At 44.6% G+C, this 26,247-nt stretch overlaps 1 protein-coding gene across 1 annotated transcript in view; it reads left to right on the top strand.

The window, feature by feature from the left end:
• Positions 1 to 26,247, top strand: part of adamtsl3 (ADAMTS-like 3) — a 429,814-nt gene that overhangs the window by 45,777 nt on the left and 357,790 nt on the right. Inside the window, 1 exon segment of the mRNA XM_083913233.1 lies at positions 5,481 to 5,600. Within this exon segment, the coding sequence (XP_083769359.1) occupies positions 5,481 to 5,600 (120 nt within the window).

Genomic DNA, 26,247 nt, shown 5'->3' with positions numbered 1-26,247 from the left:
CTGCACCCTTTCTCGGTGTGTGGTAAAGGGGTCAAAAGTCTTGAGTAGCACAGTCTGGAAATCAGGGAGAGAGTAACAGAGACGAGGCGGGCCTCCTGAGTATGCAGCGCCTCCGATAGACGATCTGCCTCCGCTGAGTCCATACTGGCCAGATTATACTGTCAGACCCAGGCAGGAAAGAGGACTCAGATGCGGAGGTTTGCGGTTCAACACTCTGAATATATTAACTTGACGACTGGGACGTGACACAGGGAAAAAGCCACAAACAAAAAATCACTCTACACAGGAGGAACAAAACCAAAGTCATCAGTGTAAAACCAAAGTACCAAATCAAAGCGCTCAGGAGGAAAAAACAAAAGGCAAAGTTAACAATTAAATCTCAAAATAAGAACACTCCGTACGGGAGGAATAAACAAATACAAAGTGAACAAAATAATTAATTAAATTAAGACGCTCCAACCTGGAGGAAAAAACAAAGTCACAATAGAATTCAAAAAGGGAAAACTTACTTGAAAACTTACTTACACTTACGTGTGTGTGTGTGTGTGTGTGTGGGTGTGTGAAATAAAGAGGAGAGTTGTGGGGCTTGGACCCCTGCAGGGATGGTGTGAACATTTAAGTTACACAAAAGCCAGCAGGCTGAAGACCTCAGAAGTTATAATCAAGTTATAACAAAGTTACAGTTCTATCTAGCCGTTCATACAGTCCTATAACATATAGTAATGCCTAGTTGGTGATTAGTTACCAGTCCATGAGATGGGAGAGATATGTTGCGTTACTTTATGCCAGTGGTTGGTCCTTGTGAAAGGTTCTTGTCTTGGTTGTTGCTCTTAGACCAAAAGAGGACTCAGATCGCTCTTTGATCTGCTCAGTTGAGTTGGTAACCGGTTGGTTAAACTGGCTGGTGATCCTACTCCATAGGCCAGGTTCAGGGCCTAGGGACAGCGGGCAGCTGGTCCCTGGATCCAGCAGGAGAGCGTCGAGTTGAGTGTGGAGATTCGAAGGAAGAGAGGCCAAGAGAAAAAACCCAAGAGAGAGAGAGCAGGAAGTATCCTACAGTTTTATAGACACTAATGATGTCATCACCAGAGGTCAGGTCAGCCAATGAACTGACAGTTTGGGGGTCCCTTGGAGAATTCACACCTGGGTGTGACCTGTGGGGGAGAGGCAGGCTTTTTCTGTGACCATGCACTCAGGGACAAAGGCTCCCAGGCTTTCAGGCCTACTCTTTCCCCTTTGTCTGAGCAGGCTGAGGCCTCCTCATGAAAGTCCATGTTAATCCAGAAATGAACAATCATCTTTGTCTGTCTGTGGACAGATTTTGTCGCTGCGATAGCGTCACAACCGTGCAAGATACAGTTTGGAAACTTTTTGTACATTTTGCATCACTTAGCAAATTAGTGTTAAGATGCCAATAAGCACTCTTAGGCCTAATAAACCTCATGCCTACATTACACGTTACCAAACTATGGTCAGAAACAGAAACAGGAATGATCTCACAATTTCTAAAAATGTTAAGCTGATGTTTAAAACAATAAAATCTATCAAGACGGGCTAAAGAAATCAAACCATCCCTTGCATGACCCCATGTATATTGTCTTAAATGATTAAAATTCCAGTAGTATCAGCAAGTTCATGTTTCTTAATCAATTCCACCAGTCTCTTTCTTGAAGCAAGATGCGGCTCTGGATGATTTCTATCTATATTTAGTGCTGTGCAGTTGAAATCACCCGCCATAATTAAATAATCATCTTTACTACAATTACTTAACACTTCACATAGTTTATATAAGAAAATCATTCTTTCCATCCCAGATGAGGGAGCATACACACATAAAAAACAAAAGCACAATGATCAAAAGTAGCTCTAACTTTCAAAAGTCGTCCATCTATAATGTTGTCAACTGTGACATCTAAGGCAACCCAACTTCTAGAAATGAGTAAAGCCACACGTCCACTTAAAGAAGATTTATGACTAAAGAATATTTTCCCATTCCACTCTCTACACCAATCCAAAACATTCCTATCATATGTATGGGTTTCTTGCAAAAACAATACATCTATGTGTTTTCGTTTTATAAGCTCAAAGAGTTGTGCTCTCTTGTTTATATCTCTAGCACAATTTATATTTAAAGTCGCTATGTTAAAAACACTCATTTGTAAGAGAAAGCACAACACAAACTCAACCAAAACAAGGCACCATATGACAATGAAAATCAAATTAAATGACGCTGTTACTTTCATTTTTAGTCTCTTGTCTAAGTTTTGTCAGAAACTTTTTCAGCCGTGCAATCTCTTGATCAGTAAAACCACCATTCTCTGGATTAAGCCTAAATTGTTGCACTGAATCAACAAAACCCATGGTATCTGGAAAATAATTCTCCACCCGTACTCGTTTCATATTTTTGGTGCGTTTCAATCCTTAATGGCATCTAAGGTATAGGAAGCCCTAAATACGTGCTGCTGTGACGGTGAGCAGGAGTCAGTTGAATCAGACTCAGATTCAACATTTAAATCGGCTGAACCGGCTGTTTTTTTAGTTGATCTAGTACATCCATCAGAATCTTTTTTTCCTTTTCACTATGGGGTACTTAAACTCCACATTAGTGTCCATTCCTTCCTCATCATCTAAACCCTCCAATACGGCCTCTGCTTCCTCTACAGCAGTCTTTTCGTTTACCGTGGGAATCTCCAACAACATATTCCCACACACGTCTTCACTTTCTACAACTTGTGTGTTTACATTCTGAGAAGCAGTAACCTCATCAGACACTGTGCTACACCCCATACCTGAATCTTGCTTACCTGTTGTGTCGCTTTGTTCTGGTCCCTTTTCCGCATTATGTTTGACAGACGGCCCTGCCGCTGAAGCCTCATTCTCCGCCACTTCTCCTACTCCTCCAGGCTCAGTTTCAGACAGTTCACTTGCACCTGCGAAAGGGCTGCCTACTGTGGGTCTGCTTTTTTTTTCTCAGGGCAAGCACGAATGAGAGGCCCTTCCTTTCCACAATGAAAACATTTCATAGTTTCGGTAGTGGCGAAGATGGTATAATCAAACTGCTCAATTTTAAATTTGAAAGCGACATTGACATCACTTGTATTATCTTTAAGGATCATATACACGTGTCTCCTGAAAGACACGACATGTTTCAATAATGGGGAATTGCATCCAAGCGGGATCTTTTTAACTGAGGATACTATTTGCCCATATCTTGCCAATTCACGGCAAATCATCTCATCGCTAATGAACGGAATTACATTGGACAAGATTACACGTCTTGAAGGAGTAACGAGTGGTAGAACATTGACCAGATTTCCATCTATAATTATACCTATGCTGATAATTTCACTGACTTTAGTAAAATTATCAAGAAAAATAACCACAGAGCCATTCATTCTAGAAGCTGAAACAATGCTATCATGTCCCACAATAGCGCCAACAGCTAGACCACATTCCTCAACAGAAATATCTGAATTTACGGGGATTTTAATGCCATGACGCCGACTCAATTTATCAAACGCCATTCTCTCCATGTTTGCCACGAGAGAGAGAGAGAGAGAGAGAGAGAGAGAGAGAGAGAGAGAGAGAGAGAGAGAAGAGAGAGTTCAAACTGTCAAACTGTCCTTTCTGTCGGAGTTTGACATGCACATGCACACACACTCAACTGCCAGTAGCTCCTCACAGGAGTCTGATTGGTTAACAGACTTCTGGCCATAGAATATACATGAGCCTTGTGTGATCTTGTGTTATTGCAACAATTTGGCTGTTGTGCAAGTAAGTTAGCCCCAAAGCTACCAACAACTTCAGCTGAGGCTCAATGGACTGACCTTTAAGGTGGACCTCTTAATTTAGTGACAAGCTGCTCCTCAGAGCGTAGCTCAGCCATGCTTTGTCTTTTTTTCATGTGGTCAATCAATCATCAGTGATTCCTCAGGTAACTCTATTAGGAATAATCAGGCTTTGTTTAGCAAGAGGGAGGGAGGGAGGGAGGAAGAGGGAGAGAGGGAGGTTAGTAAGTGATGAAAGTGTGCCAGCCTCAGACTCTCCTCAGGGAAACACATACCGGTGGCACTTCTGCTGTGTCTGCCTCTAAGTGGCTCTAAAAGCCTGCAGAAGACACCACCCCTGATCTTAATGGTAGATCATCTCTCTCACACACAATTCAAGTGGCATGGACACACACACTTGCATTCAAACGCACACAGTCTCTCTCTCAGGGGAGCCCACTAAATGCCAGATGCTAGTTATCCCTATCCGGTCTTAGTGTGCAGCACAGTCTGAGGGCCTAGTAATCAGCCTCCCCCTCTCTGCCTTGGGATTATGCTTATCATAAAAAAAAAAGAAATGAATAGAAATGATCAAAGTGGAGTAGAATTTATGAAACATCAGCAGAGGGCTTGGTCACAGCTTTTCTCTCCTGTGAGTTGCAAAGCAGGGGTGGTGGGGAGGAGAGGGGAGCGAAAGGGAGGGATGGGTATCCCCAGCCTGTTAGGGGAGATGATTTCACAGCCTCTGTTTAGAAAACAGCAGCCTGGTCCAAACTTTAGCTCACTGTGTGTAAAATTAATTCAGAGATTTGTTTCAGAACACATTATACATGTAAGAAAATGACTGCTGTTAACATGTAATACTGAATAATGGACTGGGAGCATTGACCAGTTTTTCATATTTTTTGGGGTTTAGGATCTTTTGCGTGGGGCTGAAATCATGACTCAGTGATGCACTGGAGCCACAGACAGAGACAAAAACCCCGCCCACAAAGCTCTCCATTATTTCAGTTGGTTATTTACTGTTATGAAATTAAACTGTAATCTGTATATTTATGTGCACATTGTAAAACTCCTCCCTGTACTGGTATTTATGTTGTTGTAATATGATATTATTGACAATAACTTTGTTAAAAAAAACTGTAGTTAAAAACTGTAGGCTCACTAAAGTACTCATATGTAAACACCCTGACACGCCTCTGATAAAGCTGAAGCCTTGTTTACCGTCTTCTCAGATGATGCACACTAATGTGAACATTATCTGTAATAAAAAGGCATACATCTGTTTCAGCCTGTGTCAGGCCTCAATTGTTTTAGTTTCACTTACAGAACTAGAGTTCGTCTCAAACTAACAAGTGTCTGTTTCTCTTCCTGCAGCTAGATGAAGCATCCATTTTTCACATCACAACTGACAATTTAATGAGGTGTGGGCATGGTTCTAGAACCTTCAGCAGACACATACTGCTTAGTTTTAAGATTTTGAAATCTTTTTTTTGTCATACTTTCTGATATTTCTATTGATTCAAATTTAGCTGGGTGGTTAATAGCGCTTTTCTGTAGAATGACAATATTAGATCCCACTTTTGTGATTGCTTTACACAGATTTTAAAGATTTGGTCTATGATCTGACTTAGATATTATTCCCATGATTCACTGAAACTGTATGTGTGTGTGTGTGTGTGTGTGTGTGTGTGTGGGTGTGTGTGTGGTCAGTATGCAGAGAGTCAGCCCCAGGGTGCAGTGTTCCTGTCAGAGTTTGCCCTCTCACCTCAGGGCAGCTTCTTGGAGGATGCTACAGAGGATCAGTTTCTAACCTACAAATACGATGACCAGGTCAGTCCCACACTCTTTACTGATCCTGGACATGTATGCAAAAGTGGATGCTGATATTGTGAAATGAAATGTCATCAGTTGCTGTTGATTCTACATGCTACTATTTAGGGTTTTAAAATTATTGTGGAAGCAGAGAAAAACAGGTACACCTGGGCACTGTTGACAGTAAAACATTCCAAAGACTATTGCTGGTTAAACATTTACACTTGGCTTTTTTTCTCACCATTAAACTTTGATTGACCTCATTCCAAGTAAAAAAAGAACTGCTTAGAAAGCGGGGATAAAAAATCTTAGATGCACTGAGATCCTTTGTTGATACAATACATATATGATGGCTTGATGCGAAATACTCAAAAATCCGACATTTTATGTCGGTATTTGAGTGCCTTGACTCCTACTCTCTTAGGGCCCGTCCACACGAAGACGCATTTTTCTGTAACTGCACAACTTTAGTCTGGTTTTAGCCGACCATCCACACCAGTCGGCGTTATCGGAGCCTGAAAAAGGTTTCTTTTAAAACTGTGTCCCAGAGTTGAAAGATTCAAAAGCGCCCCCCCTCCATAGCGTTGTCGTCTGGACGGTGAAACTGCATACTTTGTTAAACAATGCCATCATCGCCCCACCTCCGACCTCTGACCCAGCGGTGTCACAAAACAAAAACAGTGCTACTGCGTGAGAGGAGAGAGACGGACCCGTAGGCTGTTTACTGAACTGGACTCTGAGCCACATGCATGGGAATGAATTAGGCCGAGCACAGATTTCTCCCTTTTCCCTGATGCTCTGAATAAGACGCTAAATTGGTCGCTAGTCTCTTTTTATGAATAAAGTTGCTAAGAAGGTGTGAAAAGTCTCTAAATGTAGTGAGACAGTATATATATATGTTTGCATTGACACCCTTGATGCCCGTTGTGTCTAGCTAAACTTAAAGGCACTGCACTATATATTTAGAGCATTAGTATAGCAGCAAACAAATATCTGCTATGTAAAGATATGGTGGGGTAATGGGGTCCTGAGGAGAGAATGCAGTCACTGTGTGTGTGTGTGTGTGTGTGTGTGTGTGTCTGTGTGTGTGTGTGTGTGTGTGTGTGTGTGTGTGTGTGTGTGTGTGTGTGTGTGTGTGTGTGTGTGTGTAAGAAGTTTTGCTGTTGTTTATTTTAATGGTCCGGCTGCATGTTACTGTCTGTGGCCGGGACAAAAATGTGGATATTTCACGTATTGACTGGGAGCTGTGTGGAGCCAATCCCAGTGCAGAAATGTTCAGTATTTAGAGTAGAACACCTTTAAATGTAATGGAAGTTAATGAATCTGTTTATATCAATGTTTTGGAAAGTAGAAAGTAGTCACACAGTGAGAAAAAAATAAATCATGTATAGAGATCGAAATATAATTTTTATCATCGCATCATAGCTCTCTAAATCGTAATTGACTTGTGAGGTGCCTAGACATTCACACCCCTAGTATGGTAGTGTAGTACAGACTTTAGTGTGATTTTCAGCAGATACAGAACAACTGTTCTGGTAAGAAATTTACTGCAGGATGTGACACAACCATGATTATGATATCATTTACAACAGTGTGTTGTCAGTAGTGTTCATTTTGGTAGCTATTTTTAATTTTAGTTTTAGCCTTTTAGTTTTCATCAAATTTAGTCAGTCTTCATCTTTTTTTTTTGTTTAGTCAAGTTTTAGTCAACTGCAGGTCTTTGCATTTTAGTCTTTAATGTCTTATTTGTTTAGTCTCGATTTAGTCATCTAATAAGGATGACATTTAAGTCTAGTTTTCACCAATGAAAAGGCATTTTAGTCTCTTTTTTGTAATGCAATTATGTACTCAACCACCAAACCAAAACAACTTATAATGCTGTGAGTGCTTAAGCAGTGTTTCCAGACTGGTTTGATGTTTTCCAGCCTAATAACTGCTCAAAATCTGCCCAAATTGATAGAAAACCACCAAATTATAAAAACACACACATTTATTCATTTATTTATAAACAATAACAACAGCACAGTGGCTCACAAACTTCAATATCCCATATATAATACACTAGAACAGAGATATGAGAGAGCTAACCACAATAAAGCCATTTGATCACATCATTCATGTCTAAAGTGGGCTTAAACATCTTGGCAAGCAGCAGCTCAGGCAGAAAACTTTCACCGCCACTTTTTATATGAAAGCACAATCAATTCATTCGCCAGGGAAAAAACGCCCAATCTGGCAAAACTGTCCTTGAGCCGCACAACAGGAAACGGAAATGCTACAACCATGATTAAATGAATTATTCTAAAAGTTATGATTTGGAAAAAAATGGATGTGAAGAGAGATTTCAGCTAGGTTTTATTCTGTAAACTACATTTCATCTCTTGTTTTTTAGTCAAACAAAGCTTTGTTCACGACCATATACATCACAGTTTTCCATCCATCCATCTTCAACCACTTGTCCCTATCGGGGTCGTGGGGGGATGGGGCCAATTCCAGCTGACATTGGGCGTGAGGTGGGGTACACCCTGGCAATTTAGAGTCATCAATTAACCACTGGACTGTGGGAGGAAGTGGAAGAACCCGGAGAAAACCCACGCAGACACAGGGAGAACATGCAAACTCCACACAGGACCCCAACCAGGAACCCTCTTGCTCTGAGGCGACAGTGCTAACCACCACACCACCATGCATCCCTCATCTCAATTTAACAAAATTAACACTAGTTGTCAAACATGCACATGTTGCTCTTCCTCTGATAGAGTACTTTTGTGGTGATTTTGGCACAGTAGTCAGAAGTGCCTCACAGATATCAAAACAACTTTTCCTAATACACAATCATTTAAAAAGAAATGATGATCATCAGAATGTTGTCTGCATACGGGTTTTTAAAATCCGTTGTGCAATAAAAATTACAAAACACAAAGAAACGGATGAGTCCGATGCCTTTTATTATTCTATTTGGTGAGAAAATAATTTTTATGGGACAAAAAGCTGTTGCTCTGTCTCTTGCTCCTTCTCTCTCATATTTCCTCTCTCTGCTGGAGGACTCCTGCTGTCTCCATTCCCTGCCTGCTGTTGCATTTGGCTCTGTGGCTACCTGACGATGCTGAGCTGTCCTCCGACTCCGTTCATCCCCTATCTGTGTGCTGTCCTCATCCTCTATCTCATCCTCCTCATCATCATTGTTGAAAGTATACTATATTCAGAGTTATGACATGGCACTTTAATTCTGCATCTCTTTGTCTTGAAGTGCTTTGTGCTGAAAGACGAAGGGAATCATCCAGTTGATCAGATAGTTTGGATGATGTGTATGTGCTGTGGTTCTGAGTGGTCAATTGGCTTTTGCTGGATGCCATAAATGCAGAACGTGATGGTCATATCCTTTTTTTTTTAAACATGCAACACTTTGGGACAAGAAAATACAGGTCTTTAGCAATCTCACAATTGAATTCAGATTCTAGGTTTGATTCTCACCTCATGTCCTTTTCCCACTGAGCTGCAAATGAAACACAACTGACAGTTAAGATAACTGGTCTTGATGAGGGTCATTGTCTGATTAACCGTTTCCCAGTCGGCAACATTCGTTTGATCATATTCACTGAAGCCGATGCTATGCTCCGATAGAACAACATAAATCGTTTTAGAAAAAAAAATTGCGCCTCTAAGTGCACCTAGAGCCTGTTGTTTGTTTTGCAAAAATCCACAGCGCCCGTATCATCCTGTACACTCAGCACAGTTCACAGTTTGCGTACACGCCACAGACCCCCCCTCCCCCCTTGTGCATGTTACAATATCAGACACACGCCTCAAGCTAGACATACGCTAAAGGACGTTAGCAGTTGCTATCTATGAGTAACTTAGCCAGCCTATCTCCGTGTAGCATGTACGTTTATTGATGAAAGAAGACACAGGCGCACTCACAGGAAGCTTATGCATGTGCACTGACAAGCACTCATGGAAGAACTCAGTGGTAAACGGGGAGGGGCGTGAGAGTTGTAAACATTTGGAATTTGACTGATTCAATTCAATCTGCCAGACTTACCGAATGCTTTAATGCTGGAATGCTTCACTAACGAGAGTCTGTAGGTGATGAGGTACAAACTTCTGACAAATGCTTCACCTTTGTCTTGAAAAGCTTATTTTTAATTATCTATTATTAAGTGGCGCTGATGCTTGGTGTTACCAGGATGTTATATTCAGACTTTTGACCCATGTTTTTAGCGACATTGGTGGCTGTTAGTGAACTGCAGTCAGCATCCTGTTGCTTGTGCTCGGGTGTCTCACACACACTCCATAGCCGTAAGCAAGTATCAGCCAAAACAGTGAGACTGAGCATATTGGCCTGTATCATGTTGGTATGCTACTGTAAAATGTATTACAATCATACAATAACGCTAATTTCCTGTTTGCAAATCACTCCATCAGCCAACGCCACAAAGCAACCAGCATTCATGCTACACAGCCGAACCACAGCCAGCTACGTTTTAGTGAGCTAACATCAGCAAGCAAACTAAAGTTAACCAGCTGTAACTTAGCTACGCTGAATGTATCTGGTGTTGTCTGCACTGTAACGTTAGCTGATAAAATAATAAGCAAACAGCAAGCCCTACTCATGGCAGTAGTTTGCTACGTCAGCTAGGTAGGTATTTTTCAGCATTAGCAAGTTAATATGAGCTAACATTAGCAGCTAAAAGCGCAATATATTTCACATGTCATTTGTTTCCACACATGCTCTGTCTCTGCAACACACACTCTGCAGGTGCCGGTTGCCCGCTGACCTTCAGCCAACCTAAATCCCAGCACCGGTAGTCTGATCCTAAACCACCCCGAGTCTGATTCCCTGCCAGAGCAGCGAACTGTAACTGCCATTACAGCCCATCCGCCAGCCCTAGGTCCATATCCAGGCCACCGCTGCAGAATGTAGAACAGAAGAACAGCATGTGTGGACAGTGCCGGTCCATTTGTTAATGTGAGCCGACTCCATTTAGCATCACTGTTGGCTGTAGCAAGCTGAAGACCTGAAGGTCTGAATTTTTAAGATATGTAACAACCCATTCACCAGATGGCAATCAACAATGAATAATACATGTAAAGCGCTACAAACAGGAACTGTTAAATCCTTCTTGTAACATTGCACAGCTCAAATATTATGTTTCATTGAAGAATATGTCACAGTAAAGACACTAAAGATGCTCTAGCTTCCATTTCAAAGGAACATTGAATCCAAAACGTTCCCAAACACTTCGTCAACGTCAACATAATGTTATTGTTTTTGTAAGTTTCGTTTTAAAAATACATTTTGGGCATTGGGAAATCGATTCAGAATCGTAGAAGACAAGAATTGTAATTGTGTTAACAAATGTTTTCACCCACCCCTCACATCTTGCACGTCACCTTTCAGCACTGATGATCCAAAGAAAATGCCCATTACTCACACAATTACATGATAGAAGTGAATGAAGTAGAGCGCTGAGTTCATACTCAAATGTCATATGTGAAAGTCTGAGCTCACCCCTGCTCTACAACATGCTGCCAAACGTTCTCTTTTGCCTTGTTACTGTCAGACCCAGGCAGGAAAGAGGACTCAGATGCGGAGGTTTGCGGATCAACACTGAATTTATTAACTTGACGACAGGGACGTGGCACAAGGAAAATGTCACAAACAAAAAAATCACAGGAGGAACAAAACCAAAGTCGTCAGTAATAAAACAAAGTACCAAATAAAAACGCTCCACACAGGAGGAAAAAACAAAAGGCAAAGTTAACAAATAAATCTCAAAATAAGAACGCTCCGTACGGGAGGAATAAACAATTACAAAGTGAACAAAATAATTAATTAAATAAAGACGCTCCAACCAGGAGGAAAAAACAGAGTCACAGAGTCGCATACTCCACCCAGACCAGGTGCCTGCTCCATGTGGAGGGATTCTGTGAAACCAGGCACCGGAGGCCGGTTTCCAGTTGTTTGTTGAGGCGTGAACCGGGACACAAACTTGGGTCCCGGTCAGAAACAATATCGTTGGGGAACCCATGGATCTTTAAAAATGCTAGTCATCATGACCTCCGTCGTTGGGTGGGGCTCCACCATTAGCTTGCTTTACCTCAGTTTTTATGGGCCAAGTCACCACTCCAACCACACGGTTCAGTGGAAGGATGGTTTCTGGTTCCTTGGCTTCAGGCTCGGGGTCGAACACTCGTGACAGGGCGTCAGGCTTGACATTGCGGGACCCCGGCCTGTAAGAGAGGGAGAAAGAAAAGCAGTTAAAGAAGAGAGCCCACCTGGCCTGGCGTGAGTTTAGCCTTTTAGCTTTCTTGATGTATTCTAGGTTCTTATGATCAGTCCAGACTATGAATGGGTGACCATAAAGATGGTTATCTAGCAGTCGTTTAACACTAGGGTAACATGGCTCTGGTGGGTGTCTGGGTCGGGGGAGTAAATTAAGATGTCGTTGAGATACACGTAGACAAAGTGGTCAAGAAAGTCCCTAAGCACGTCATTAATCATGGCCTGAAATACTGCCGGTGCATTGGTGAGACCAAAAGGCATGACGCGTGTTGTGGAAATGGATTCTTCAATAAAGATCAACAAACAGGATCAGCTTTTTCTCCGTGGTTTATTTTGCCAAAGCATTTTCTTCTGCAGACAAAAATACGTTCATCCCCACATCCTCACAAGTTAGAGTCTAGCAGGGAATGACGATTTGCCAAATCTCGCACAGTCTTTTAGGGAGAGGGACAGGACGCGCTTAGCCTTGGTTGGGTGACGTCTTTAGACCAAACAAAAACATCCCTCAGACATTACAATTCTGCGCATTCTGAACCTCTCTCATCACAAGGTCTCTAACACAGGGTACAGATGCACAAATATGCCAATATATCATCATGAGTTAGTTATTTGCATTATCCATTAAGAATATGAGACAGAGGAGACACTGAAACGTGTCTGACCTGACAAAACTATGATTATGAATTACAAATATCCAAAATTCCCACAACAGTCCCCCCTTTGAACATTTTATGTTCACTACAAAAGGAAATTTGTAATTTATCTATATTTAAATTTTTAGCAATTTTCTAAATAGCATGCATCAAAACTGGAGAAAAAGCCTTTTATTTTATAGATGAAAAAGGTAATTTGGGTAAAAACAGTGATTGGAATAGTCACAAAGGTAATAAACATGTAATAAATGAGTGAGGGGAAAGGAACAAACGATGAATAGCATAATACAGATAAACCCCTTTCTTTCTTTCACTACCACAGGCCAGAAATTGACCTGATGTCTTGAAACATTCACCCTGAAGGGGAAAAATGATAAAATATGATTAAAAAGAAGGTGCGGATACAGCATACCTGTATTTGGCCAAACTTCTAACCACGGGGCCCCCACTCACCGTCACCGCTCAGCAACTTTGTAATTTCTACAGCCCCCCTGTTGTCACTCTTCACCGGGTTGAGACGAAGGATATCTAAACAACCCCCCCCCCCCCTTTGTAGCAGTCTGGTCAAGCTGTAGAGGGTAAAGGAGCTAAGGTCGGACAGGCAGGCAGGCAGTTCCTGAGTGAGATAGTCTGCACACAATTACATGTCATGGTTTGCACAAAAGGGTGAGAATTTTATTGTTGTCATCACGCATGTGGTTGTAGTGTAATCACACTCTAACATTCACATTTTGTGTTTAAATCAGTTTGACTCAATATCTGAATCCAAAAACGGTGGTACCCACAGATCTTCATCTGGGGTCATGTTGATTCATGGGTACTACCACGTGGCGGAGCTCACTAAGGAAAACACGAGAGCTCTGCAGCAAGGCAGCACGCAACAAATGACCAACAACATTACCACCACCACAATCAACACAGGGAGTAGTAATCTGACAGCGGTGGATTTTCCATCCCCCCATTGTGAGCCAGGACCAAGGTCCCAGCTGTCATGGGCTTCTGAGTTTTGCTTTTCTCTCAACAGTTCAGTCAAGTGGGCGACAACATGAGTCAAATTGTCACCTAATGCAAGCACATGGGTGCAGCATTTTGTCCCAATAATGTGGCACACACCCCCTTGAGAGGCAAGGCTGTGGGTGTGTGTGAGGTTCAGTCTGCCCAGTTAAGAGCCCGCGTTCTTGCACTCAGGGTTGGTGTAGGCAGCGTTCAATGCGCTGTTGCATGTGGCGCTCACTGTCTACTTGCAAAAGGACGTGCCTAGATTTTGGTCAAGTGATGTCCGGCACGTTCTTACAAAGCACACAGCTCCTCATTGCCGTGTGGGGTTTGTCGTCATCACTGAATGATGCACCTGACTCAGTGTAGTTGTGATGTTTCTGAATCTGACTGTCGATCCCTCGTAGTTGACGGCACTGATGTTCAGAACCCCCAACCAGGGCGCGAGGCCGCAGGCAGTGCCATGCCCACACCGTGAGGATGTTGGGCATAGACATAACAACTATTATTCGTCATCAGCCTGGCGGTTAGAGCCACAGCTCGTTACCAGGCATTCTGCTCCGGTCGGGTGACCGGGGCGATGTCCACGATGTGTAGTTCCTGTTCGTTTCGATCTGCGAGGCTGGAGTAGGACTCGTTTAGCAGCAGGAGTAGTAGGTGTTGAGCTGGCAACAGATCCAGGTGGCGTCTCATTTGGAGCTAAAGTTCCTTTGTAGCTAAAGTTGAAACCTGTTAGCTCTGAGTGTCCTTAATGACACAGTTTAATCCTGATTCCATTTGTTAAAAAAAGTTGAGCCATGCTTTTCAAAATCATGCTTTTCTGAGTAGTTGATGTCTCCTGTTGTCTGTGTCCCTGTGTTTTAGTTATAGAATAGAATAGCCTTTATTATCATTGTATTGCATACAATGAAATTTGGAATGCAACTCCTCTTGGCGCACAATCAAAAACAATATATAAAAGAGGTACAGGAATGCTAGAATACAGGAATAAATTTGCAATATACATGGAAAAAGAGCAGAATGGAGAGAAGTAGCTGCGTTGCTGTGTGTGTAAAATATTAATAAATAGTATTGCACCTCAATATTGTATTTTGTAAACTAGACATAATATTGCACCTAGTAAACATACAGATTTATCTGTAAGGGTATGATAGTACAGTGACAAGATTTTTAGAATGGGAGTTTTGTGTGGTTCTCATTTTGCATGTTTATTGTGGTGACAGCTTTGAGAAAGAAGCTATCCCTGAGTCTGTTTGTATGTGTTTTGCGTGACCTGTAGCACCTACTGGAGGGCATCAGGTCAAACAGGTGATGGCAGGGATGTGAATTGTAAAAAGTGAAATTCCGGTGTAAAATCATCCCACGGTCTTTTTAGGCAAATTGGGTCATCAATTAAGCCAATTTTCTTTGTTTATGAACTATTTATGTAGATTTTCCTGAGAGTTGCTAACACCCTGTCGCGGCTAACATGGATAAGCCTAGGGCGGCGAGTTGGACACATTAAAACATCTTTTTTAACCACTTATACTGCTCTAAATAACAGCAAACCTCTGCAGTAGCATTAGTGTTCTTACACATTAACCGAAGCACCAACAACATAGTTAGTGAACACAGAGTTTATTAAAAAGTGTGTTTTGAAAAACTTACCTACTGGCCCCGGTACAAGTTGCTCAGTTTAAGTAAATTACCAAATACGATCCAAAAGCAAGGAGCCCATTGATGAGTTACACATAAACCTTGTGGTTTGCTGCAGACACGGTAATCCTTCTGCCTAAGCGTCTCGATTGGCATCTCAATGTCCAGAGAACAATAAGCCACTGGTTTATCAGAGCATGATCATCCTTCTGTAATGGCAGCCTATGAAAGGTTTCTGGGTTGTAAGCTTTGATTTTTGTTTCGCAGCTGGGAAAGATACAAACACAAACCATTCTGTCTCTCTTCACTTCAAGTTGCAGGCACTCACTGTGCGTCTTCCGGCAACACACACCCCCCACCCCCCTGACCCCTGAAGCTCTACGTAATGTTTCGGTGCTGCAGGGAAAGCTGTGTGGGACATTTCACCAAACTTCCACAAACCACAACGCTTACATGTTTGGCTGGAATAAATCATCAATGGGCTCCTTCCTTTTGAATTTCATTTGGTAATCGACTTAAATGGACTTTACTATGAGAGGAGCTGGTACCAGGGCCAGTTGGTAAGTCTTTAAAACACTCTGTGTTCGCTAATAACATTGTTGGTGCTTCGGTTAATGTGTAAGGACTCTTATCACGCTACTGCAGAGGTTTGGTGTTATTTTGAGCAGCAGTAGTGGTTGATAAAGACGTTTTAATGCCTCCACCATGCTGCCCCATGCTAATTAGTCTGAGCTAACAGCCGCCCACTGCCGGTGTTGTAGCGACTGTACCGGATTTTTCCGTTAATCTTTCATACATGAAAAAAATGTCTTGATGGCTTATTTAATGACCGAATTTGCCGAAAAAGACCCTGGGATGATTTTACACTGGAATAACACTTTAAGGTGTGGGAGAGATTTGGGCCAAGTCTGACTGTTTGTGGACGGTTTGTTAGAAAGTCCTTAATCCATCCTGACATAGTTCCTCAGATGCTCCAGGTGGCTCAGTGCAGTGTGGAGTGTTATGCTGATGGCATCTTCAGTGGAGCGGTTTGTCCTGTAGGTGAACTGATGGGGGTCAAGAGTGGGAGGTAGACAGGTCCTGATGTGCTGTTAGACAAGTCTCTCAAAACTCTTCATGATTACAGGCATTGTCATTGAGGCCATCTACTGCGGACTTCTTTGAGACGGGGATTATCATTGAAAACTTCAGGCATGATGGGATGATGGCTCGGTGTTAAAATGTTGTTGAAACATTAACATTTGTCAATCATTTTGGGAGTGATAGCAGGTTTCAATTTTGTGTTTAGTCTTTTGGTTGTGGGGGAGCCTTTTGGTTACATTTGGAATGTCCCTTTAAAACCGTATACTGTGTCAGAGATGATCCATGTATTGAAAAAAACTAAATTGGCTCAGTAGGTTGTGTATGCAAACACAAACATGCATTCATATAAAAGTGCTGCGTACACACACTTAAGACATGCTTAAGGCCCCATGTAAGTGTTTGGTGTTGGTGTGAGCATCATAATGGATTAGAAGCTACAGGCTGAGTAACAAGTGAGGGGCTGTATGAGCTGCATGTGCTAACTGATGCGAACACTGGATTGTACTCATCGGCAGTGCACTGCAGGCAGCAGGTTTAAGGTGTCAGCAGTGCCGCTTCCTGTGTTTTTCCCACCATGATAATAATATAATGTCACAGTTTCTGCTTCACCGCATGTCCTACATTCTGTTTCATGCACACGTACAGCACCAGCAAGCAGATCAGCTTGACTGGTGGTTCTCTGAGCGAGGTCCCAGGGGGCCTCCAGGCGTCACAGCAAAAATAAAGAAGGAGGAATACAGTTTAATTCCTGGGCATCACAATCCAAAGAGGATCCAAGGTGTCCTTGTGATTCATTCATGAGAAAGCTAGCATAAGAGGGAGGGAATGCCTGCTTCTTATCACCGACCCCCCTCCTCCATTTAGAGCAGGCGGTCTGGAAAGACAGGATACATTTTATATCTAAAGGCTACAAACCAGCCAAAACCAAAAGGTCCTAATGAGGACTCCTCTCCCACTGAGTACGTTTATCTGCACGAAATATACAGTGTTTTGCCCTTATTCCGAAATATGAAAACATTCTTACTAAGCTGTGTACAATGTCCAATGAAAATTAATATTCCACTAATATTCTTGTTTACATGCAGCTGTCAGAGTAGGGTTTTCAAAGTTTTCCACCAGTGTAAGACATGTTCGACTGTGCAAACACTCACTAATCACCTTCTTGAAAAGGTCAGCGTTGTGATGTTTGCACATAAAACCTGTTGATATCCAAGTATTTCATAATGTTTAAAAGTAGGTGTGTTTTTCATCTTAACCCCAGCCCTACAGACTGTTGGCTGGTTGGTTTGTGTACAACAACCGTATTCTATCGAAGCCCCCACCACAGCGACCTGGTTGATCCAATACAGAAGTGCCAAAAACTGCAGTTCTCTGAGTGTCCAGTAGGAGTAGTTTACACAATAGAGCAGTTTCTAATGGACCCCCATGTTAAACAGGCAGATTTCACAGCATCATTAAACCTATTTAAGACCTGGTATGAAAAGACATGTATGTATAGGTCTTATCTCCGTGACAACACTGAGGGAGGTGAATTATTTTGTACCAGGCTAGTTTTTATTTTATTGGAGGTTAAAGTTTATGAATAATTAGGGACGCGGCCTCTTGATTGACAGCTAGCCTCCGGCCCTCACTTCTCCTCGGAGGTAAACATCAGCCAGATGGACGTATCTCCCTCCCACCAACGTCACATAAATGCCCTTTTTTGGTAAGAGGAAATGAGTCAAAGTCTGACAAGATGGCAGCTCTCATAGGTGAGTACGATTGGATCAAGTTGAGAGAAAGGACCTCAACGGGTATGCTACCTCAATTTTTTCTACAGTCTATGATTCTAACACCCTGTAAGAATAACAGAGTGAAAGATGTTTAGGGCTGTAGTCAACCAAAGCAAATCCTGGTCAACTGAAATTCTACCTACTCTTCAACCAATCAATTGGTCGATGGTAAAATTAAATAAATCTGCATGTTATGTTTAGATGAACTAAAAAGTCCACATTTTACACCTGCAGATATTCCACAGCAGGGCAGCAGGATTCTCACAGTATCACAAGATCAGGTGAGACTCGCAGGATCGAGAGATCTCATCCGAAAAAAACAAAAGCGATCTGGCGGTGTCTGCTGATGTGTTTTCAGAAGAGTTCCTGTTTTTTCAATAAAATGCTTTATTGGACACACAATCTCATGAAAGTAAAACCAGCGGTTGTCCGACCAATGAGAATCATGGTCGGGCGAGAGCATATAGACCAATCAACTAACCGACCAGAAGACGTCAGCCCTTTTCATGTTATTGTAGGACAGGTCCCTTTAACCTATACACACTATGTTATCCTAATTTTGGGTGCTTTTACTATTTATTCCTGAAATGTAATTTTAAAAATGTTTTCATCAATCTTTTGTCCATACATGGCTACCTTTTCCCCATCCACATTTGTGTAGGCTCGCCCTACTCTGCCTCTGATTGGCTAGTACTTGTTGCCCTCTTCAGAGAATGTGAGGTGGGGAGGAAATAATGCTGCAGAAACTGGCTCGGTAGACGTTGACATGGCACACAGATTAACAAGAAAGCGTAAAAAGGGCCCTTCATATCAAAAAGGTTGCCGACTCCTGGTCTAGACTATCCGCCTTCAGTTAAAACATTTTTAAAAAAAAGGGCTCTAGCAACTCTAGGTTTCATCAAATGTTACTCAAATAGGCAGGAATTATGCATATATTGAGGAGTATTTATGGCAACTGATTGATACAACTGGTGCTGTAGTGATTATTTGTGGCAGCAGGCAGTGTATGTGGCACTGAGTTATAATAAATTACAGTGTGCATGGTAATGAAGGATCATGTCACCCAGTGCAACAGTGTGGCTCACTGATTGCTCACTGTTGCTCGATAACAGTGAGCAACAACTTATGTCAGCCTTTGATACACACACAATACTTGTTATACTATAGATGCATTCACTGTTGTGGGTCTCAGGAAAAATACAGAATATCACCAGATTGATTCTAGTTTGTATGGATGCTGGAAGCTGCTTCTGGCTGCCTGTGATTGGTAGGTTTTTCCAGGTCTGATTCTTATACAGTGGAGAACAAAATTAGAGAACAAAGTATTCATTTATTCTGAGACATTGTTTTTTTTACTCTTCATGATTTGATAGATGTCAGCTGTGGCTATACCACTGCGTAACAATCAAGATTTTTTTTTAAATAACTATGGCACTTCAACAAAAACAAAAAGTGGATATTCTATAAACTCTTAATATTTTAGAATAGATAAAGAATTAATACTTTGTTCTCTCATTTTAATCTCCACGTATATGGTGCGGAGGGCTCTTACTTGACTTGTTGATTAATCAGTCAACAAAGATTTCTTTTGTCAATAACTGTTTTGTAATATTTTCATCTGACCAAATCTGCAGTAAACATTCCTCTTCTGCATCAGACCACCGCGAACCCCTTTTTAAATATCTGTTGCAGGGAACAGTCTTAAATACATTGTCTCAAGAACGCCGTCAATGCTCGTACACGTACATGTGCATCCATGCTTTACTAAAGCCCACCTCTCTCAACTTTGCTGTGGCCGGAAGCGTGTCGTGCCTAAACATGGTACAGTTGCACTCACACTGATCATATGAACCAGTGTGAGTACTTGGGCATTGTACGAATGGTAAGTGTAAGTAGACCCTAAGACTTAATGTGGCAGGCACCATTTGCAAGAAAGATTATGTGATTTAATTACATTTAGGGGACTTGGCACTGTATTGTACTGATGATAACCACCCTGCAGACACCCTGCACACACCTGACTAGAGCAGAAAATTCTTTCTTCTGTGCTCTTTATTAAGGCTGTGGTTCCACCAAAGCGTTTTCCCCCCATCTTCCCGTCTGAGAACGGCAGCTGCTCCTCTGAAAAAGCCCAGACGGGAGCGCTTGACAGTGCTTTTGAGGCGCAGCATTTTTTCAGCCAAGACTCTTTGGTTGTAAGTGTTTTTTTGTGATATGGAATATCCTCTTAAGTAAACATGTCCACCCTTGCTCTAGATGAAGCAAAGGCTAAAGCACATAGGGAGAGAGGACGGACCCTCTGACCCTTATATAACTTTAGGTTATTTACATAACCCCGGTTCTCTGAGTAATATGAGTAAGATGTCTCACTATGGGATGCACGCCTCGCTGCAGCCCTCAGAAGCATTTATCTCATTACGCCAATCCTGATTGGCTGGTGAAAGGTGTCCTTCCGCCACAGGTAGTCCCAGCTACCTTAAATAGCTCATGCGGACGGCACCACCTCATTCAAAATAAGCACCTCTTCTCACTCGCCCAAGCAAGAAGGGTTGTCTGGTGAGACATCTCACTCATATTACTCAGAGAACCGGGGTTATGTAAATAACCTAAAGTTCTCTTTCATAATATTTCGTTCAATGTCTCACTATGGGAAATGGTTGCTCCCGTATTGCCAGACAGGCTTATCTAGCGTCCACCAACCCACAGGGAAAGGCACTCTGTTCCAATCAGGACAGCAACACCGCGCGTGCCACGCACGGTGCAGAGATGTCCAGCATATAGAAACGGACAAAAGTGAGAGGCGAGGACCAGCTCGCTGCAGCACAAATGTCCTTAACAGAAACTCCCCTGAATAAGGCCCAGGATGCGGCCAAGCCCCGAGTTGAGTGCGCCCGCAGGCCCGCAGGTGGCTGCAGACCCCGACTCGTATAGGCCAAAGCAATTGCCTCCACGACCCAATGGGACAGGCGCTGCTTTGTGATAGGTTTCCCTTTATGAGGATTAGCCCAGGAGACAAACAGCTGATCGCTCCTCCTGAAACTTTTAGTCCTGTCCATGTAAGTGCGCACTGCACGGACCGGACATAACGCATGCGACCGCTGCCCCCCTGGTGAGGCAGCAAAAGCCACAAGGTCAATAGGAGAACATGAGCCCACCACCTTAGGTACAAAAGCCGGGTTGGGCTTCAAAATTATCCTCACATCCCCCGGGAAAAGCATGTGCATGACGGATGCACCGAAAGCGCATGGATGTCACTAACCCGTTTAGCCGAAGCCAGAGCCAGTAACAACACCGTCTTGAGAGACTCGGTTTCAAGTCTGCACCCTCCATTGGTTCAAACGGGGGGCCCTTAAGCCCCTCCAGAACCACAGCCAGATCCCATGGTGGCACCAATGGTCTGGACACGGGGAGAAGCCTGCGCGCTCCCTTCATAAAACGGCAAACCAGCAGGTGCTGGCTCGCTGTTTGCCCGCCAAACCCCACATGACAGGCGGCGACAGCCGCCAGGTACACTTTAACCGTGGAGAAGGCTTTCCGTTTGTCAATCAGGTCCTGCAAGAATGACAATATCACTCCCACTGGACACTGAAAAGGTATGTGACCGCTCCTGTGACACCACCCCTCAAACACCCTCCACTTGCAGTCATACAGAGACCGAGTGGAGGAGGCCCGAGCACTTTGTATAGCCGAAATCACACGCTGTGGGAGTCCCACAGCTGACAGATTGAGCCACTCAGGGGCCAAGCCCACAGCACCAGGGGCCTCAAGTATCAATGTTGCGTACGCACAAAAACGTGGCGTACGCCATTTTCCACGCCAACGTTCAGATGTATCAAAAGTGAAATGACCGTGGAAATGTGCGGTGCGCCACGCAAACTTCATGGCTGTCGTACGCACGTTTCTACAGCTATTGTTTCGTTGGCGACACTTAGAGGTGATGCTGGGAAACTGTTAGTTATGTGAAAACAATTCATCCTCAGTGTGTGTGCACATCAGAGAAACATTAATGGAAAATTAACACACACGTGTTTGCAATCATAAGGATATAAAATAAGGATAAGGATATAAAAGCATGCGCAATTTAATGAAAAATGGCATTAACCATGGCAGCCTTAGCCTTGTTAGAAGACATCGCAAATGGTTATATCAGCCGTGAGAGGGTGTTTAGAGAGCGGGAAGATCTGTTTGCAAATGACGACAACTGGCTCATGAGTCGTTTCAGGTTGCCGAGGCCAGTGTTACTGGAGCTGTGCGCGGAGCTGCGGCCAGCCCTTAAACGACACACAGCCTGGAGCCCGGGGTTGTCCGTTCCCACACAGGTGCTGACCATTCTGGGGTTTCTGGCAACGCATGACTCGTTCAATCTAAACAATAGCATGGTTGGTATCAGGTTGGAGGCTGGCACGGTGCGCAATGGGTGGCTTCTCGGGGAGTAAATCATTTATCCGTTTAATGCGCCCCGAATTTAAACCAGCACAATGCCCGTTTGGACACGCGCATTCAAATATGTGTATTTGTTTTTTTCCCTGGTGAAAAAAGAATGTCTCCTTGTGTTCATCATTCGTCTCAATAAACGCGTGCGTAAAGTTGGAAATATCACATTTCAGTAGCCAAGGCACACCTCTGCAGTCATTAATATAAGTGTGATCAGTCTTGTCAATCCTTGTAATGAAGTTGTTTTGTCCTGTTTGTTTTCCTGCGAACAGTAGTGTGATTTTTTAATATATATTTATATATATGGTTACCCCCTGAGAACGTGGCTGTTGACCCCTCTCACTAACCCCGGCACCGACCAAGAGGGGAGATACAACGACCGCCATTCCCGAACTCGGGCAGTGGTGGAGAGGGCAATTGACCTATTGAAGGGACGCTGGCACTGTCTAGACAGGTCGGGCGGGGTGCTGCTGTACCGCATCGTGCTGGCCTATGGTGTCCTGCACAATTGGCACACCGCCATGGCATACCACTGCCAGAGCGCCCCCCCCCCCCCCCACCACCAGAGGAACAGGATGCCGGACCCGTCAACCTCGACCCACCCCGCGAAGCGATACGGGCCCGGCAGCGTCTGATTTCAACGATGTAAAGTTGACACAATTGACTTTGTAAGTGCATTTATTGCATGATAAATATCTCCCAGTGCATTGACAATTTGATCTAGACGATCACTGACGCCACGGATTGCTCTCACTATTTCCTCCTGTGATTCCAGCACAGCTTGCGAAAGGACACGGCCAGTCGGGCGGACGTCAGCTGGCGTGGAGTCGCCGGGGCGCGTGGTTCTGGAGGTGCCGGTGGAGTCACCGGGGCGCGTGGTGCAGAGGGAGGAGCCCTCTCCTGTCTCATCGTCTATTGAGAAATAATAATGTGTTTATATCCTGGCAACTTATCGCACGAGCATGTGTAATGTGAGCAGCCTATTGTGCGACCAGTATAATGACATTTCTGAGTTTAACACATTTACCTTGAGGATGATCTGTGTCGCCTTCATGGCCCCCCACAACTCCGCTTAGAGCTGTTCCCTCCACAATAGCCGCTACTCTCTGATCAAAAGGGGGTCAGTTCCTCCCCTCCTGTTCCCCCGACCGTTGCGGTGATACTTCGGCGGTGGGCCGAAATCCTCCGCTTCACGTCGGACCATTTATTTTTTTTATTTCAGTGGGAGTGCGCTGCTCCGACCCCAGAGCGTTCACTGCCTCACACACACACTCCCACTCAAATTAATTTTTCTTTGTGTTTATCCCTGAAAAGAGGCTACCAAATAAAACAGCTCTTCGGTCTCCACTTCATTTAATAAAATTTCGAGCTTAGACTCGTTGAAGTTGCGCTTCTTACCTTTACTCATCGTTTAAATCTGATGGTGCAGAGAGGGAATCCCCGGTGCAGGCCCTATTTACATTGATTTGCATATTTAAATGGGGGCGTGGACAGGGAGGAGTTCAGCACTTCTACATGTGCGCTCAATTCCACGTTGATTGGGATGTACAAAGGAAAAGTGCTTGGATCCATGCGTACGCACACTTTGATACATCTGAATTTTTTTGTGCTTACGCCAGTTTCTGGATTCTAGCGTACGCCATGTTTTAGTAAGAAAGCCACGCAAGTCTTAGTACATGAGGCCCCAGGCGTTCTGGATGCGGGTGGAAGACCGTCCCTCCCCCCTGTGATAGCAGGTCCCTGCGCAGCGGGAGCTGCCAGGGCTGCGCAGACAGCAACCGATAAATCTCCGCCAGCCAATGCATCGCAGGCCAATGCGGAGCCACCAGAATCAGCGTGTGGCCGTGGTCCCTTACTCTGGGGGTAGTAGAGTGGGGGGTATCAAGGCCAGGGGAGGGAACGCGTAAAGAAGCTCGCGCGGCCAGGCGTGCGCTAGTGCGTCTACACCGAGGGGAGCGTCCATGCTGCGCAGAGAGTAAAACAGCGTGCACTGCGCGTTTCCTCTCGACGCGAACAGGTCCACCGCGGCCCGCCCATAACGGGCCCAGATCTGTTCCACAATCTCCGGGTGCAGAGTCCACTCCCCGTATACTGGCACTCCCCTGGACAATAGGTCCGCCCCGTGTTCAGAGCTCCCGGGACGTGCGTCGCTCTCAGGGAGAGGAGACGACCACAGCTCCACAGGATCAGTCTGCGTGCCAGCATGTGCAACTGACGAGAGCGTAACCCCCCTTGACGGTGGATATACGACACCGTCGTCGTATTGTCCGTCCTCACCAGGACATGATGACCAATAAGAGACGGAAGGAAGCGTTTCAGAGACAGAAACACTGCTGAAAGTTCCAGAAAATTTATGTCATATCACTGATCGGCCCTCGTGGATTCCGCCCCACCCTGTCAGGCTGGCGTCCGTAGTGACCACCTTTCTGGACAGGACCGGGCCCATGGGTACCCCACGGGTCAGAAAGGACGGGGCTAGCCAGTGGCGCAGCGCTCTGACGCACCCCGGTGTGACCAACACTCTCCGTGCGCCATGACGCACGGGATCCAGCCCGCATGAGGCCACCCACAGCTGGAATTCTCTCATGTGGAGGCGACCGAGACGGACTACTAGAATGGCGGACGCCATCAGTCCGAGTAACCGAAGACATAATCTGAATTGAACAGATTTTCCCGGAAGAAAAAACGCGAGACATGCCCTGAAAGCTTTCACCCGTTCCGCCGAGAGGCGCGCTGTGAAAGTCACCGAGTCTAGGGATAATCCCAGAAAGATTATTTCCTGCATCGGGGACAGCATGCTCCTTTCCCCGTTTATCACAAAACCCAGATCGAATAGGTGTTGTGTGAGAACACGCGTGTGCGCTGTGGCCTCCTGCTTCGATTGTGCCAAAAGCAGCCAATCGTCCAGATATGTGGCCAAGCGGATGCCCTGCCGTCTCAGCGGGGCGACCGCTGCTTCCGTGCACCGTACGAACACCCTCGGGCTTAAAGACAGACCGAACGGGAGCACGCGGTACTCGTAGCAAGTCCCCCGGAAAGCGAACCTCGGATACTTTCTGTGGGGAGGATAGATCGGAATGTGGAAATACGCGTCTTTCAGATCGACAGAAGTGAACCAATCGTTCTGTCGCACCAGGCGCAGCAGGGATGCGTGTGTAAGCATCCTGAACTTGTATTTCCTGAGATATTTGTTCAGAGCACGTAGATCCAGGATAGGGCGAATACCGCCCCCCCCCCCCCCCCCCCCCCCCCGTTTGGGGACCAGAAAATACCTGGAGTAAAAACCGCTCTGACACTGTGCGGGAGGAACGACACAGATTGCTCCTTTGTTTAACAGTGAGAGAATTTCCTCCTGTAAAACACGAGCTGACTCTCCCTGAGCCTGGGAGTGTATTATGCCTGCGAATCGTGGGGGAACAGCGGCAAACTGCAGCCTGTACCCCCTTGAAATCGTCCTCAGCACCCAGGGTGGAGCTGCGTGCGCGGCCCATCTCTCCAACCTGCGGCAGAGAGGTGACACACGCCGCAGCTCCTCTACCATGAGAGCCCAACTGGGGCGCGTTGGCGCCCTCTCCTGGTGGAATACTGACATGCCCCCCGGGCGGTGCTGTGCACCTTGGCCCGGGAGGACAGCACAGTGGCGGGGACCTTGCCGTCCCGCCCCGGGGAAAGCCGTGGCATTTCTCCGGGGGGAGACAGCGGGTGCCGCCACACCGCTGTTTATTTTGACAGCTTTTGTTTTTATTAGCTGTGCCCTTGGCTCTCGGCCTGGATTCGACAGCGGGACACATTTTATTTTCTTTGAA

This window comes from Echiichthys vipera (genome assembly GCF_963691815.1).
Source record: "Echiichthys vipera genome assembly, chromosome: 1".
Classification (NCBI taxonomy): Eukaryota; Metazoa; Chordata; class Actinopteri; order Perciformes; family Trachinidae; genus Echiichthys; species Echiichthys vipera.
Note: the sequence above shows the minus strand (reverse complement) of the source record. Positions and strands in the feature narration are given on the sequence as shown.